This window comes from Zosterops lateralis (assembly GCF_965231275.1).
Source record: "Zosterops lateralis genome assembly, chromosome: 1".
Taxonomy (NCBI): domain Eukaryota; kingdom Metazoa; phylum Chordata; class Aves; order Passeriformes; family Zosteropidae; genus Zosterops; species Zosterops lateralis.
The window spans coordinates 121,360,284-121,378,940 of record NC_139762.1 but is presented as its reverse complement, the minus strand read 5'-3'; the positions used below and the strand labels follow the sequence as shown (position 1 = coordinate 121,378,940).

Sequence of the window (18,657 nt, the reverse complement as noted above, 5' to 3'; positions counted from 1 at the left end):
GTATCTCTCTTTCTCCTCCCACCAAGCACTAATTTTATTGCTATGGCCCCAAGGGTCCATCCCTGCCCCATGGCACAGGAGCTTCCAGGAAGTGTAGGCTGGACTTGGCAGAAAAGAGAAAGCAAAGATATACCAAATAACAAAAAAAAAAAAAAAAAAAAAAAAAAAAAAAAAAAAAAAAGGCAGCAGGAAAAAAACCCAAAAAACTGAGGAAAAGGGCAGAAATTTGGTGTGGCAATTGTATTTCCATGCAGGTCTCCATCTACCTGCCTACGCAAAGGAAGGAAGTTGTGGTTATGCCCAGAAGTGTGGCTGCCTTACTCTTCTCCTCCTTGCAGGCTCTTCTCTGCCTGAGACATGGACCAGGCTTAGTGCCCGCACCCCACAACACCCCACAGGCTTTGCAGGGGTTCTGAGGAGCCTGCTGGGGATCACAGGCCAGGCAGGGGACATGCAGAGCGGCTGCATGGCAAGGCCACGCTGCAAGGAAGCACATCCTGCCTGTTTGGAAAGGGACACTACTGCTGCAAATCAAAATGTTATGTTTTGAAAGCCTCCCTTAATAGTTATGTGTGTCCTGAATTTCAGGGGTTTGCATTTCATGTTCTTATAATCCCAACTGCAGGTATGCAAGACCTTCCTGTGTTACTGCTTTGGTGCTTTCAAGAGAAGGTGGTGCAAGTCTACCTCAAGGCTTTGAGTTGGAGATTCATTAAAGTTAACTTGCACTTTGGTTTGAATCCTGAAAAATGGTTAATACCAGTATTGCAAAACCTATATAAAAGCTTCTTTAAATGGCCACCACTCACAGAAAAAACCAGGGTTATACATAAAAGACTCTTTGTCTCCCTCATTGATTTGACCCTGGTCAAAACTGGAAAAAATGAGATTTATCCATAAGACTTCTGATGCAATGAGTGGAAGTTTTGGGTCTAAACTGCCTTTACAGATTTAAAACTTCTGATTAGGGCTGCTTGCAATGTTTAGGTTAGAAAAACAAAGACATATATTTAGGGTCCCTGCTAATTTCTTTCTCTTGAATCAGGACTAAAAAAAAAGCAAAAAAAAGGTCGTGAAAGGTATTCTTACAATGTAAATTAATTTTATTCAAAACAGGTTAAAAAAACTAACAAAGCTTGCCTAACTACATGAGGTAGTACATGTAGCAAAACAGAAGGCAGAGGATAGTATTCTGAAATATGAAGAATATGAATAAGTTTACAAGTTGGAATGAAATAAATTCAACAACAGAAACAAAATACACCAAAAATAAAGTTTAACAGCTTTTCAGTCTTAAAGCACCAATACACTTTTCATAGAAAGAAACATAGTATCACCACTACATGTTCTTCATATACCATAATATGGTAGAATTAATGTACCAAGCTTTTCACCATAAATGAATCATTTAATATTGTGAAGCAACAAATGACATAATTGCCACTGGGCTTCGTACCACTATACTTCCTGGCCTGCAGGAGTATTTTGCCAGGTCACAAGGAGTAAGGTTAGCCTTTGTTACTATTTTCTTTGGTTTTTTTAACATATACTACCATATTAATGCTTAGCATACTGATAACATGTACGGCCTATGGCTATAAGCTTGAAAATTTTTTTGCCTGTGTGCAATTCTACATTTTTTCTGAACCCAAATTTAGATAAATTGAAGGGATCATGTGGCAAAAATAAAGCATGTGTCTGGGCAGAACTGTAGGCTTATTCCTTAAATTCAAGTTACTGCACTTCTCAATATAAAGACTTTCTCAGATACTTCAAGGTTATATATGTTTTTTTCAACACCCATCACAAGACAGTGGAATATCTGTGAAGGACTGGGCCATAATGAATTATGGTCATTTGAACTACAGAGGTTAGCAGCATCCAATAAATATTTTATTAATCTATTTTAAAAATAATACACATGAATGGCCCAATCTCTCAAGAATAATTTTTTTAGAGGAAAACATGTTAGCATGACCCAGGACTTCTTCCTATGTCTTATATTTTTCCATTTTATTTCAAAATAGGTATTTGTACTTGTTATGATTAGTGTGAAATTGAGAACAATCTAGTTGTTCATTATGCTTTCATGGCTAATGCTACTTAAAATCATCAAAAAAGTTATATATGTTTTTATTTTACTTTAGGGTATCATTTATTTTATCAAAATACTGGGATGAATTTTTTTATGTACATTGAAAATAAAAACTCAGGCCTCCCTCTGGTATAGATTTTAGGTTACTGTTAGTGGCATATATAAAGCACCATATAATAATATATTCAGATGAAGAAAACAAAGAACATTTATGAGCTTTGAATTAACTGTATAGGAGTAACTGCTAAGAAAATATAGCAATATTTAACACAGGATTCAAAGTATTGTTATAGATCATTATAGATTTTCAAATGAATTTTTCTCCCATGTTTATTTTTACAATTTTTTTCATCAAGATTTATATGTAATTTAAACTTTTTGGTGGAAAGCAGTATACATCTTCTGTACAATAATGTTACAGCTTTATACAAATTTTAGGAATCACAAGAAATGGCCTGTATTAATCTTTTTCAAGGGCTCTGGTTTCACTTGCCTTTTTTATGTTTTACTTGCTAGATTCAAACAACGGCAAATACTCTGAAAGCCTTGCTTCCTGGAGGATTCTGTAAACTGAAACATAAAAACATTTCTTATGTTATTTTTAAGACCATAACACTCCAATAACAACTTTTTTAAATTTTTAATTGTTAATTCCTGCAGCACTTCTTATGACAACTCATAAATTTATCTATCTAGGGTATCTTTAAAGCTACTACAAATAAAAACAACATAAATTTCAATTTTTCCAAACAGCTCAATAGGAACAAAGAAAACCATAAAAAGTTCAAGTAATCCTTTGTGCTGAGGGATTCTGGTTTAAAGAATTTAAGCAAAATACAGAAAGTGTTTTGGAAACAGAAAAAACATAAATCTTATATTTAGTATTCTAGCCACTGTATTTGGAGAGAACTTGCAGACCCAGGAGATCACTTGTTTGTTAGCAGCTTATACTATGAAGAATAGATTTCTTCAGAGACCTAATGTCTAATGAAACCAAAGGGAATGCCTTCTGAATGGGTATCTGGCTTCAAAAGAAAAGAAACGAAAATGCCCAGTTCCAATGAAATGTTGATAGAATATGTATTTTTGCCTTAAAAGTTGGACCAGTACACTCTATTTAAAGGTCCATTGTTTTTTCTTTAGCAAATCCTGTCCAAAGATTATCTGGGAAGGAAAGGGAAATGGAGGTGGCAGCAAGGAAAGGCACAATGGAGCAGGTTGGTGGCAACAGCATTAGATTTCATCATCTGCTCCACGGAAAACTTGCATGGCACTCTTTTTCAAACTGCTGACCTCCCAAACTTTACTAGGATGGTTTCCATGCAAATATATGTGTCTTCATACATATTTTATAACTTGTATTTATAGGTAGTATATAAGATGTATATTAGATATAAAGTATAAATAATGATCAAATTTGCAACATTCTTCCTTGCATTTCTTTGCAAAGAAATCTGTCTTTTACAAGCTTCCAGATTTGTTGAAAGGTCTGAGAGAAAGAGAGAAGATATTTGCCTATCCACAATTAAAAACAAGACAAAAATACTCAACATTTTCCTACTTCTGAGTTTTCTAAAGAAACTTTTTGAGGTTTTTTCCCACTCAAATTTCTTGGAAAGACTACAGTCTGGTTAGGAAATACTCTTAGCTTTACAGGACAAAAGGAGTGGTACAATGTTTCTAAAGTAATTTCTCTTTCTTTCTTTAGAACCTGGAGAACCCTTTCAGGGATTAAATTTAATCTGCAACATATGATGATGTGTTATCATCACACAATGCAAAATACACATGAACTTTCACAGAATCTCCATTGTCTTTCAGAAGAACGCTGTCAACAACTAATTTTTTTAAAAAAAGGACATCAAAAATGTGTTTAAATGATTGTGAATTTTAATGTTTGTGAGTATTAATTATGATTCAGGATCACTGGTTCAATACCATGTAAATCACTAATGAATAGCACATCAGGAACCAATGAACCTGCATCATTAATGTTAATTTTTAAAAAATCCCTGAGGAAGTAAAGGCAATTTTCCTATCAAATATTGAGTTAGTTGCAACAAGAGGTTTACTTTATTTCATAAGCAGCTTTTCAGGGTAATGTTTTATGAGCTTAGAGGAGGCATGCAGCTCCACTGCCACAACTTCTCCAAAGTCACCCCAGCTGCTGTTACACAAGCTCTGTAAATCACCCCTTGTGGCCCATTTGTTTGGCTTCTAGCACTGCCCCAGGTATGAACAAACACAAGACTGTGAACCTTATGGAGGTCAAGAGCAAAGTGCAACCTTTGCAAATGGGCTCTGTACCTTTCTGAATATATCCCGTTTTGAAAGGAAGCAACGTAGACCTTTCTTTTGTCTATGGGCATGACATCAACATAACCGCCCTGGTTGCGCACCACCCCAGCGTGCACTGCTGCCCGGCAGATACTGGAGAGCTGAGAAGGAGGGAAGAAAAAAGATTAGCTTTGCATTCATCCTTTTATTTCATCCTTTTAAAGAAGAAGACAAATAAAGGTGCTTAAACCAAGTCTAGGAAACATAAAACAATTATATTTATTTCGTGACTAATTGTATTAGTCTTACAATATCTAAATCAGCTTCATTAGGAATTAGGCAATTTTGTAGGAATTCAGAAAGATTTCAGATCACTTTCACCATGATGCGAAAATCATTTATTTCAGGTTATTTCAGTTCAAAGATCAGGAACGTGTTTGAATTCTTCAGCCTTTCAAAATGAAAGGATCTATCAGCCAAAAGCTCAAACATCAGCGAAATGATCCATGAACAGAGCATCACAGTTTTCTATCCAGGCATAGGTAAATACTAAAGGCTAATTAGATGAAGGGTATAATGTAAGCATCAGACAGAAGATAGAGGTCTAAAATGAAAGTTCTCTGTGGAGTTAACAGCACTCATATCTGTTTGAAACCTCTGTTTTCTGGTCACAAATTTCCCTCATGACCCCATGAGGAATAAACAATATCCTTAGAAGGATTTCCCAGTGACAGTCTTAATAATGGCAATTTAAATAATTGATTTAAACTTGCAGTACTCTATTACTCTTTCAGCATTTTAATATTTGTCAAAAGAATGAAACTTCTTAGCTATTCTAGAAAGTAGGACCCAATCTTCAAAGCACAGCATAGCAAAGCATATCTCCAGCTTCAGTCTATCTCCACTTAGAGACAAGTTTTTTTGGTGGGAAAAGTTTTCAATGCAACAGGTTTCTCCACAAGCAACCTTAAAAAAATTAGCCAATATAGATATAAATAGCTGACCAATCAGACCATGCCTTAAACAAAAACTTCATTTCTTCCAGTTATAATTGGAATAATTTGTATATGTTATCATAGCCATTTTTGATCTCAATGCAATGCAAAATCAGAAATTTAAAATAGCAATGATTTTCCTACTTTCATTCTTAGCCCAGGACTTGCCAGGGTCACTCATATATAGTTTGTCTTTTAACATTACAATATTTAAAGCAGTAAAGATATGAAACAATTTATGCAAATAATCTCTTGCAAAGATGCTTTAGAGTTTTTCTTTCTACACTGCTGGGTGCAGTTTTTGAACATGGCAGAAAGAATGCCATTTATATTCCTCTGTACTTTTCCTTCTCCCGAGCTTTCCTCCTCCCAAGCTTTTTTTATACCCTGAACACGAATAAATGCCTTATTGTTAAGATTACAGCACCCCTTATTTATCCATACTGTGGAGTAACTAAAGAGGAGACTGATTATGAGCAATTTCAAATACCCAGGGGGAAAAATGGCCTCTGCAATACAGGATTACAGTCAGAAGAAATATAAGATGATATTTACAAGCAATTAACTACACTGAAAAACTAGAAGAATACTATTCATTCTATTCATTCCTAGTACAATAACACAGCAGTAACTTTGTTTTCAGTTCCCACTGGAGATACAAAAAAAGGCTAGAGGTACAATTGAGGAAAAGAAAGATCAGCTTTTTCACCTCTATAATAGTAACCAAAATGCTACACTCTTTACATCATGAGATAGGGATATACCTTCATAATTACATTTGAGCATGGCTAAGACACTAAATGTTCCAATGTTATTTATTTGGAGGTTTCTAGTCAATTAAAAAGGAAAGGAAAAGTCAAAAGATGGAGACTTTAACAGAAGAGGCTCACTACCTCTTGGAAACTATCTCCAGCAAAAGATGGGGCCATTGTTAGGGCTGGCACAACTGGACCAATCAAGTATGGCTGGGCTAATGCACAATATTTCAAAGGTGAAGGCAAGACACTTGAATGGAAAATGTGAAAAAGGAGAGGTCAGAAGACTAGGGTTATGAAGCCAGCTCAGAGGCTATTTTCAGATGAAAAACAAACTGATATTCTGATGCTACATTCCAGATGAGACTGGAGAACAAATGCACATAGTTTTTGAATGAATGAACAATTAAATGAGTATAAATTCATAATTATGAACTAATTTGTAGGAATAGCTATGAATAGATGCATATAGTTATACAAAAACATACAGAATTTTTTTCCCACAAAGTATTATCTTCCCTTATCTCTCAAGAACCTCTCATTGTTTTAGAATGAGACTATTAGACATACATCTAAAAGGAATCAGATTCCAGTAGTGATGCCACAATATTTCCTATGCTCAATATTATGTCCAGATTGCACTTACTTGAAGCACTAAGGGAAGCCTCCTGTTGATTAAAGCAAAACAGGATTTCACTAAGTCTGTTACAAATTTCAGCATATTATTTGTGGTTTACATTAGGATCCTTGTGTCACTTTCTGGAAAATCTCAAAGATCTGGGGTTGTTTCTTTAATATTGATTAAGAAATTCCAAAGGATACATAAGGCAGAATTTTTAATTTAGTATGAACACTTCATACAGCATTATATAGCCGTGCTTTATTACTGTGTTGTGAACACTCCTAAACTTGATAGGATTTTTAACACATTGTAGGAACTGAATACCAAGACATTTATTTTCCTTCTCCATATACTCAACAAATACTAGTTTCTACCACAGCATAGCATTACTCTACAAAGGCATCTAAACCACAAGTGTCTTTAACATACCCGCATAGGAATATGGAGCTGTTTAGAAGCTTTTTACTTCATATTCTTTATATTTTACCATAGCAGAGAATTATGAATATTTTTGCAAGTTTCAGGGAATATTTCCACATATGGTTACTGAAACAAAAATTAGTATGGCCAAAGTCCTCAAATGGTATAAAATTATGTAACTCCATCAAACTCTTCAGATAAAAGATATTTGTTGGTATCTCGCCCCTGGAAGAAGTAAGGTAGACACACTGAAAAATTCAAATGAATTCTGCTCTCTGCTCTGCAGATACACATTTATCTCATTTACTACTATACTCTCTGTACTAAAACCTATTAAAAACAATCTGGAACAGGACCTTCAGTGTAAATATCTACCCTGACAGCATCTGAAGCTGATAAGAAACTCCCATCTGTTTTTTACTTGTATTTTTGTCCATTTTTTCCTAAAAGCAGTATGGCTGCACGCATTTCTACATAATGGAGATGAATAGTGGGACAGTACATCTAAAGTAATTTTAAATTATAGCTTTATAACACTAACTAAAGTCACCTGGGACTTCACCAGGCAAAGAAAATACATATTCTGAGATTTCCTCTTGTCAAGGCTAAACACAAGCGAGTCTTCTTTCTCCTACAACAGTCTCTTCTAATTCACTGGGAAACTTTGTAGCCCCTAATTGCAACTACACAGCTGAAAGAAAATCGCCTTCCATAAACTGGACTTGCATTGAATCTATTTTCACTGCCCCTTTTATACACATTAAGGATCCAGTTCATAGATCAATTATCTTTCTAAACTGGAAATACTATTCACACTCATGACACTACTATTCACACTCATGACACTATTATGGACAAGAGTGTTTTCAGGACAAGACACTCAGGTAATCTAATGGACATCAGTTAGTTTCAAAAAGCTGAGGAGTAAATATTCATATACTATTTTCACACATTTCAAAGAACTGGAAAGTAGTTAAAATCATCATCTGACCCAGCTGGTTGCCATACTACTCTTTATGACATCCATAAGACAGTTAAACCATAGAGTGTATTGCCAAAAAATATGAACTGCTTTCTCTGCCACTACCTCCTGGCTTCTTCACAGAGACATGACAAAGCAGAGGCATAAATCAGCAATCTCTTTTAAAGACTTTCTACCCCCCTCAGAACTAAACATGATGTAGAAAAGGCAGGGAAAAAGGTGAGTAGCAAACAGAATGACCAAAAAAAAATTCTTTTAAAATAATATGACAGTGTGAGATACTTTACACAAAGATATCAAAACTCTTGCAAATATTTAGCTAGCCACACAGATAAGAAATATTCAAAATAATGAGACCATGGACATTTACTTTAAGAGCAGTATTTTTTTTTTTCTGTGTAGTCTGACAGAATTTATGGTTGCATCAGGATCTAAAGTGCAAGGGTTTAAATTAGTATACACTGCTAATGTTGAACAAATGCTGAACAGTGGGAATTTTGATAAAAAATTTGAAGTATGGGTCCAGAAACTCGTGAAGCCTACAATGTGTTTTCAAATAACTTTCCATATACTCAGCATCTGGCTACCACTAACTTAAAGGGGAGCCTCTGAAAAGGAACTTTTGAAAAGATTGTGTAAAAAATCATCATCATATGGAGGAAAACTGTATATCAATATTTTATTTTATAGTTACATTATAATTTTTTCATATAATTTATGTCTCATAACATAATGTAAACCCCTATACTTACATCAGAATAAATTCGTGTGCCAATTACACGAGCGTAGTGTGGATTTGCCTGCATGCAGTTGTGAGGACAATACACCCTGAAAGATCAAAAACAAACCACATACAGTTAGGAAGAGTATAAGAGGATTAATATATCATGTTCAATGACAGGATTATTAAGTATAAATCAAGTTGATTGTCTGTACATATGGGTCAATATTGCTATTTAAAAGCTGTCAGTTTTTGAGTCTTTGACCATGTAGCTGAAAGTATTGCTGATGTGCTGAGGTTCATAATGAAGTGCTTAAAATCATACTTTAACAAGTCTGGTCTTCTTTCCTTTATATAAGCAGATGGTGTTCTTGTTCAACACATGTGAGGCAAGTAGAAAAGTCAGTGAGAAGATATAGCCTGTTCATTATTCTATAATTTGTCTGATTGTAAGTGCCCTATACAAAATGTGCAGTCAGATACCTTCTCAGAAGAGGCAGATCTGACTGAGGACCTGCTTTGATACTGACGACTTGGTGACACAAGCCAATTTAGCAACTTACAATGAAGCTGAACATTGGCATACATAGCTAGAATGAAAAATCTTGAAAAGCAGTGAGACTCCTAGCTGATTCTGGGAGGTCAGAAACCTAGTAAAACAAACACTGTCTTTATTAATTGCATTTTGTTAACGTTTGAGGAAAAATTTCTTCATGATTCATGCCTTCTATAGCTTCAAAATGCACAGGAAAACCATGTGGGAAGCTAAGAGTAGTACAGAAGGTATCAGCATCTTATTTTCTAACTCTGATAGGCTATGAACAAGAACCATTAGCTGACTCTACGTCTACTCTGAGCTATTTCATTTGAAAAATGGAGCCACCCCAAAAACAGGGCAGTCCTGGGCAAGTGTTCTTCTCTAAAATGTTACCTAGGCTCCAACCAAAATTTGGGAAGTCAAGTCACTTGGGCATACCAGAGTCTTGACATTAAAATTGGTAATTAAAACACGCTGATAAGAGTCAGTAAGATATTTTTGGCAGAAAGAAGGAAGAAGTTGAAGAAGCTTGTTGAAGATCTGCTGATTTATGAGTTGGGAATAAGAGGGAAAAATGGAGTTGTGTGATCAATGCCATGGCTGATTGCTGCTTGTAACTTCCAAGACTAGATTTTAAGAATTAAGAGCATGCACAGAATCTTGAATGAATTACTGCCATTGCGAAGTTCCTTAAGTTGACACATCAGAATTATGTGATTTTTAAACTTGTATTTATTTTTTTTCATTTTCCTAAAGACAAAACCCATTTTTCTCTTAAGGAAGCGAGCTTTAATTTTTTAATAATGAAGAAAAAAAGAGAAAGATAGAGGATGGAGATTGTACCCATCCATTCCTGTGTTCCACTCCTTAGCTTACTTCTCCACATCTTCCAGCTAGAAAACAGGAGTCATAGCCAAACACCAAGTAAGTTCATGGACCCAAGTGCTACATGGAGGGATGTTTTCCTAGCAGTTTTGGCTTTGTACTTGTTTCCTGTGTTGGCTGTAGAATTGCTATGAAAGTAATCTTGTGGATATCTCCAGCTTAATTTGTGGTAAATCATGCTACAGTGTATTTACCTTTGACTCATCTATGGTTTTAAGAACTGTTACCAAATTCCTTTGTCAAAATATTGCGGTGTGGGCACCTCTCGAAGAGTTAAACACAGGCTTCAAAGAAATGGCACAGATATTTAAAGCCAACCTGCAGACCAGGCCTTACCTTAACTAGATATATTTCTTTTTTTTTTAATCCACTTTCTCCAGAGCTCCCAAACAAACTGGTAACTTCCACGATAATTATCTGAATTTTATCCTACTATTGTATCTGTTTTACAGGTAAATAAATTGAAATAAAGTGTTCTTTGCCCAAGGTGCATGTATATAATAATGGACAATGAAAAATAAAAAATATACTTTTATTAACAGTCTAGTGTAAGGATTTTACTAAGATTAGCAACAGGATCTTAATGAGCAAAAGAAGAAGATTTTCATAATGAAAAATCCTACAGATCATCTTTACCTACCTTGCCTTCTATTGTGACCAAAGACTAAAATATCACCTGAACATTTTTGACCTCATTTTTACAGCTCCTGTTGTTACCTTTCTCAAAAATTTAAGATAACTTAAAATGATTAGTAAATGGCAGAAAATAGAGCAGCACTTTAAATTAGTAACATTTTATGAATTTTACCTCGGACAGTGTGAGGCTGGTTTTTGAAATGGGCACAGTTGTTCCACTGTGGTTTCACATGTGATAGCCTGAACTGAAGAAAATAAAGCACAAATAAATGAATGTGTGCTATTTAGAAAAAACAGAGTAGTACTAAGCTTTTAAGAAATAAATACTAACCTGATACTTTAGAGACAGTGAAGGAGTTAGCAGATTGGTATTTTCTGAAGAAGAAATATTAGAAATTATCAGTAAATAACATATTTCAGTGATTTCTTTCTGCTAGAATAATTTTTATTAGAAAATAGGGGAATAAACCCAAGCAAATGTCCCCAATCAATTTTATTCACTCCCTTCTCCACAGTTGGGAAAATATGTATTACAATGACACATTTACTCTGTACTCCCAATGAGTCTGTTTCAGAAGCTTTCATCTACCAGAAGAGTTCATTCACCTTTTGCTAAAGATTCATTCCTATAAACAACTCCAACACTGAGAAGAGTTTCTCCTCACGGTCTTTCTGAAACGTTTAATTAAGTTTTACTTTTGGATTTTCATCTCCTGTTATCATCAGGATCATAAAAAACCCAGTATAACATGTAAGAGTTCTTTTCTTCCCAGTAATTATATGGCACTCAGATGTATTTGCTTCCTGTTGTTATAAAAAATCAGGTACACAGATAATGTTGTTTCATTACAAATTGATAACCATTTCTATTTTATTCCCCTCATCTTCTATTTCCCTCCTCTTTTAACTCCTGGGATATGCCTCTGATTGTGATATGTTTCATCTCTAACAAAGAAGCTGATGATGCCTTTGGCACCCATAAAGTTACTTATTAAAAAAATAAAAATCAACAAACCAAGGAAATGATTCCCTATTCACCTTTGGAGCAAATTGGTACTGTGGGCTCCACTGTCTGCCTGCATTGGTTTATTTACTTGTTGACCCATCAATTTCACACTGCTCATTTATTGGATTCCAATTTGCTTTCACTGAGGTAGCTGATACTTCTGCTGCCCTAGCATTGTCAAACACTGATGTAGGAATATGTATTCTACTGTTGACTAGCTTCTTGAGATATTCAGAACAATACCCTAGCCTAAGAAAATCCAACTGCTAAAAAAACATTGGTATTAGCAATCCTGATAAGAAATCAAAGGAGCTGAAGATTAGGACAATTGCTGTGTGCTGCACTGACACTCTTCTGTATTCTCTATTCTGTTTTGCAATATGCGGTAGAGGTGAGATCCACTTGATTTCATCTATTCTTGAATAGATGAAATGTTAGTTCATGCAAGTCTCCATCTACAGACACTGGTGAGAGTCAGGCAGCTGCAAGGCACCCCCTGCCTTATTGATGGGCTTTTTGAAGGTTTGAAACTTTGGCAAATAGTCTTTAATTATCCATAGCCAAAATAACTTGCCCTGAGTTCCCATTTGCAGAAGATAGGTGCTAAATACACTCTGTAGGCTGGAAAATCATACAGTTTTGCTCATATAGCATAGAAACACAGATTTCAACTGATGGGAAATCAATTGGTTCCAATTTAAGGAGGTTTTTTCAGCTTATTTACTCCTATTTTTGTAAGCAAGCTAGCTCCTCATATGTTAGCACTGACATAATCAAGATCTACTTCTCTCTTTGTATCAAAACCAGAAAAAAAGAGAAATGTTTGTCTGTATCTTCATTTTTAGGCACAGAAATCAAACCAGAGTCAGGTCATCCAAAGAAAATGATTGGTATCAATGCCTTAAGACCAAATTATAGGCCACTGAATTTAGTCTACCATGTCAATGCTCCTCTCTATGCTGGGTTAGACATACATGTTGAAAAGAGAAATGCTGAGAGATGTCATAGCCTGAATCATTTGTTTGCACAGCACAGAGAGAGAGCACAGCCTCTGATAATTACGTATCTCCTTAACTCTTGGGTTGACATGTTAACCAAACACATCACTCAGAAAAATTCTTTCTTTCAGCTCAATATTACCCCTATGAGCTATACACATACCACTATTACACGTGTTCTAACTCCTGACAGAAATAAGGACAGCAATGTAAAGCCCTGAAGAATACATTATGATATAGTGAAGTGTAATTTGCAAATACCAATAATATCTTAGATTCAAATATATTAATATTGATGTTTTTCTGTCACTGGATAATTATATATTAAACAGCCAAGCATTCTCCATTTCTATCCATTGCTTTTCTGAGTTTTCCTTCAGCATGTCTACAAGTATTTGGAGCTGTTTTCACAGTACGAGTCTTAGGAAAGGCACCTCACCAGTGCAGTAAACCTCCAAAATACGTTTCCACAGTATGAAATATTATTCCATCACTGGCCAAAGTAGAAATCGTGCAAAATATTTGTGCAAAATGTCGTCTGTAAACTGTGGAACTGTGATGAAATTATTGAACCATACAGGAAGAGGTGTATTTTCTTCTTGTTCATATGCACACTACAAGAGGATGATTTGCAAACACCAACTTGTAATATTATTGCTTTGTTAACTGTCATAGATTGCTCTGTCCATGTCCAAAACACTAAAAATAATCTTCCAGTATGTGCTAGTTTTTGACAATAAATATATACTCTTACCAATAAATTAACTGAATACTCTCAACATTATTTAACTCCAAACACTAACTTACTGCCCAAGTTATTCTGTAAATTATTTAACCTCCTTTCACATTATTACTGTGCCAACTCTCTGTCTAAGCTTAAACACTGGCTGAAGTTTCAGAATGGATATAGTATCTCTATATACACATGCCTTTTTATAGCATTTTCATGTTCTTTATGACAAAAAGAATATCAAAATGTTATTAAAAATGTGATATATTTTGTATGAAATAAAAATAAACAGATGAAAACCTTTTCATACATTTTAATTTAAAGAAAAGAAACTTACCCAATTGACTGAACACCATTTCTGTAAGACTTGATAAAGTAATTTTTCCTCCCTTGCCTAGTGACATCAACCCAACCACCTTCATTGTCTAGGATGCCATAATGTATAGCAGCTTTACAAATACTGGATTGCTGAAAAACAGAGCAGGAAAAGCAAATCCATGTCAGACAAAAAACAGGTTTTAATTACAACATGTCTTTAAAAACTTGGTAGAGCGTCTTTTACATTTGACTTGGTCCATGTAGGTGTTATTTCAAGCAAATAAACCACCACTTTGCCTTACTCAGAGATAAACTATTCTCATTTACACTACACTTGTTCACGGTAATTGTCATTTCCTATAGTGTTTTCCCATTCTACAGAGTAAATGATATACTCTCAGCTAGTATGAAGGTTATACACAAGCAGGTCCATCTTACAATTTATACAAGCACACCCACAAATTGCTGTACTCCTCCTTTAGTTGCACCTTCAAATATTTGCATGCAAATATGTGGACACAAAAATTCTATTTTTGTATGTGTGTGTAAGTGTGAATTACATTTGTACAATACACACAGAATAGCAGATGCAAATTTATGTCACCTGATGCTTTCTTCAACATTTGGTGTAAGCTTTTACTTTTGGTGAATGCTGACATCCTCAAAATCCATTCTTAATACAATTTTAGCTAGTATGCCAACAGAAAAGACATTTCATTAAACACTCCACCGGTACAAAATCTAATTTAGAAGTATTTACCATTTCATAATGTACACTTCCAATAACTTTGGCTTTGCTATCCAAACAGCCAGCAGGACATTCATACCTAAGAAAATTAAATACAACTTGGTTTTAAACCTTGGGATTACAAAAAGAAGAAATATTCCAGCTCACGTACAAATATAGCCTTTCAGAAAAATCTCAAAATGACAACTGTAAAATTTACCATACCTATTGCAAGTTGTTCCTTTGCACTGATCTCTTAGCCTTACTTCACATGAAACAATCTGAGCTAAAACAAGCAAAAAAGCAAATTCACTGTAATGAATTTGATACTAAATAGATCAGTTGTGTTGACCACTTGCAAATCAGGTAAATTCCTTACACATTTGCTGCGTGCTTATCACTTCATTTTTCTCACTGTCATCAGTGCTTGTGGAGGCTGAAGGTTGATGTGTTCTTGGCCGGCTTTGCACAGTTGCATCCTGGGCTTTGGATTGCTGACGTTCAATCTCATTGGTTTCCTCTTCTGGTTCATGGGGGGAATAAGGTCTTCCTGAATCCTCTGTTTCAGAAAATGGGAAAAAAAAAAAAATCTCTCAGAAAAAAAAAGAAAAAAAATCAGTGTGGAATGTAAATCCCCTACCATGTTTCAGGAAAAAGATTTTGTTCTCATAAAATGGTGGACAAAAGAATGCAAGGAAAACTCTCCACTGCTTCACTGCTTCATAACTCAAGACTAAGAAAACACCTCAAGTATGTTTGTGATAGTGAGAAAAGACATCCTTTTTTTTTTTTTTTCCTCAGCATGTGTAGCACAACTGAAGTATGAAATGCCTCTTAAAGCTCCTGTTTTAACATCTTAATGCCATCTGAAAACCAACTGGACAATCTCTGTTACACATGGGGAAAGTTTTACCAAGCTCATAGATAGCATGCCATTAAAGCTTTTTTCACAGTAACATACACCAGAAAATGAGGCCCTCCTATTCATACATAGTGAAAGTAATTCTGAAACACTCATAACTGTATCTACATTTCTTACGTAGAACCATAAGAAAGCTATTTGGGCACACACATGCAGCTTTCATATGGTCCATATGAAATCTCAGAAGTTATTAACAAAAAATTGCTAAATGAGTTGTTCACAGAGTAGAACAAAAAAAAAAAAAAGCAGCAGCTTCATAATATGCTGTGTTTCAATGCTACTCCAAAAACTTTAAGATAATAATCATCCTAGCTGACATTTTCTTTAATTACTAATGTCTTCTAGCTTTGTTCTTGTTTTTTCACAGACACCACAAGACTATGTCATTGAGAAAATGTTTCCCTATAAACAAATGACTGCATAGACTCCCAGTGTAATTACAGAAAGGCATATAAAGAGCACACAATGAGTCTCCATCTTTGTGTACTAAAACTCCTGAATCAGCACTTATCAGCAGGAGTTCAGTGCACTCTATTCCCTCTGGTGAGGCTTAGCCTCATGTATCACAAGTACATATTCCCCATTCATCACAGCAAAGCAGGGCCTAACTGGCCTTTGGGCATGCACATAATATATTTTATTCCACTGTGTTAAAGTACAATGAGGAAAGAAATAAAAGGAAAAGTTACATTTCTATTCCCATTTATAGTTGGAATAGTGAAACAGTACATACCTCTATAACAAAGGTTTTCTCTACAACCTCCTCCAAAACTAGGGGGACATGCAGAACAGGGGCGGCCGGGTTTATAGGGAGCATGACCCCACCAGTTACCCCTTTACAGAAAAACATAACAAAAAATGCCTTAATCAATAAGCATATTAAAATATTAATATTAAACAGCACTTAATACATCGAGAAATAAATTATGAAAACCAGCAGGCACACAGACCATAACATTGTTCTGATATTCCCAAGTCACAAGCAATAGGATGAGAGGAAATGGCCTGATGTTGCACTAGGGGAGGTTTAGATTGGATATTAGGAAGCATTTTTCACTGAAAGGGTTGCCAGCAATGGAACAGGCTGTCCAGGGAAGTGATGGAGTCACCATCCCTGGAGGTATTTAAAAGGTGTGTAGATGGGGCACTCGAGGACACGGTTTAGTGGTAGACTTGCCAGCATTAGGTTACTGGATGGAGTCAGTGGTCTTAATGGTCTTTTACAATCCAAATTATTATGATTCTACACCAAATACACAGGATCTAGTTAAAAAGTCCATGAAGAAAAAAAAAAAAAAAAAAGAACTGACATAAATCGTTGTAAGATCTTTTCAGATTGACGTAGTGTAAGACCAAATCCCTCCACTTCATGAGAATAGGCTCCACTCTCTTGTAGATGGAATATCCTATAAAATTTGATCTTAACAATAGGCTTCCCGTTACACATTCCCTTAAGTCACAGCAGGGAGATACATCTATTTTTCAGAAGAATATCACACTATAATAAAGGTCTCCGATGCTGGATATGTACTAAAATACAGACCAGAAAACTGAAGCACCAGAAAACTCACAACAGTATTTTTGCAGCCAAAGGCTGTTTGGGAACAATGCTCTATTTTGTAACAGTATAAAAACCAGAAAATCCAGATTCATTTCCTTGCAGATTATTTCCTGGACTATTATAAAGTATCTTGCCCTCCAAGGTATTTTTGGGTGTCAATCTACTTACTTAGGAGAATAATTGCATACGAGATAAACTGCCTTTGGCCAAATCTGTCCCCAGATGTTCATGTTATGACACAAATTAATTGCACAACCAATTCTGCTACTTGTAGCCCAAACAACCTATGGAAAAGAAAAGAGGAAAACATGAAAACCAAAGATGATCAACTTAAAATCATCAAATTAAAACTATCTCCAATATACAAAACTCAAATTACCGAAGTAATATATTCCCCTCTGTTATAAATGGCTTGAAGTGGCCTAATTACAACTGTCAAAAGGCCATTCATTTATACCCTTATTAGAGAGAAAAAATTTACCTTGATGGAAAAGACATAGCTCTAATTTTATGCAAATGTTCTGAGCAAATATTTGAAATCATTTAGCAAATATAGCAAAATGTAGCAAAACATTTACAAAACATGATCTGAAGAACTAATTTTTGGAATCACAATTAATTGGTAATTTTGAGTTAGAAGTTATGGTTGTATATTCTGGATTTCTCAGTACAGCCTAAAGACCTAGAGGGGTTGGACTTGTTGGACTGAGACAACAGATATTTTTCAGCAAAAGGAGGTAAAAAAGATAAAAACTTTAACAAAAATACTCATACACCGAATAGAGCCAAGTCATGAATTTTAAATTAACATGATTTCAAGACATTGCAATCTAAGGTGGCTGTGCTCCTTTATTCACCTTTCATTGCAGATCTCAAAAATAATCAAAATGGCAAAGTCTGGAATGTTCAAATGACACAAATGACAGGTGTTGAAAATCTATTCATTCAAGGTAAGCCAAATCTGTAGATCCAGCAGGATTTAAGAGTTGAAAGAGATAAGTACTGTGAAGAACAAGTGCCACAAAAAAATCTGTATATATGTGTTGATCTTGCATGTAATAGTAAATGTAATTACAGGTTATAAATACAGTAAATAAGAATATGGAGGTAATTTTATTTTAAAAGTAGATGCAATTGTAAATTATGCTAGTAAACAGAAAATAGGTGTTTAAAACCTAAGAACTTTTAAGTTTTCCAAGGTTATATCAAAAATTAAATGCGGACCATAGTATATTCTGAAGATCATGTATTTCACGTTCACTGAAACCATGTCTGGTACCCTCAACAAAAATTCAGGCTACATACACAGATTTCAGAAGTATGAAGTAAATGATCACTATGCAATTTTTAAATCTTCCTGAAGTTAAAACAAGATCTTAAAAACTACTGTTTGATCTGAGGAATTCACTAAGAAAACTTTTTTTTTTTTTTTTTTTTTTTTTTTTTTTTAATGAGCTGTTTCTTCAACA

At 34.9% G+C, this 18,657-nt stretch overlaps 1 protein-coding gene across 2 annotated transcripts in view; it reads right to left on the bottom strand.

Annotated features, from left to right (window-relative positions):
* Window positions 1-843: 843 nt before the first annotated feature.
* CRISPLD1 (cysteine rich secretory protein LCCL domain containing 1) overlaps window positions 844-18,657 on the bottom strand; it is a 37,675-nt gene continuing 19,861 nt past the window's right edge. For both annotated transcript variants that reach the window (XM_083855848.1, XM_083855849.1), the window contains 11 exons: window positions 17,357-17,472; window positions 16,361-16,461; window positions 15,085-15,264; window positions 14,931-14,991; window positions 14,739-14,805; window positions 13,998-14,128; window positions 11,258-11,301; window positions 11,099-11,171; window positions 8,899-8,974; window positions 4,403-4,533; window positions 844-2,665 (listed from right to left, as the gene is read on the bottom strand). In XM_083855848.1, the coding sequence (XP_083711974.1) occupies window positions 2,614-2,665; window positions 4,403-4,533; window positions 8,899-8,974; window positions 11,099-11,171; window positions 11,258-11,301; window positions 13,998-14,128; window positions 14,739-14,805; window positions 14,931-14,991; window positions 15,085-15,264; window positions 16,361-16,461; window positions 17,357-17,472 (1,032 nt within the window). In that variant the 3' untranslated portion in view covers window positions 844-2,613. The remainder of the gene's footprint in view (window positions 2,666-4,402; window positions 4,534-8,898; window positions 8,975-11,098; window positions 11,172-11,257; window positions 11,302-13,997; window positions 14,129-14,738; window positions 14,806-14,930; window positions 14,992-15,084; window positions 15,265-16,360; window positions 16,462-17,356; window positions 17,473-18,657) is intronic.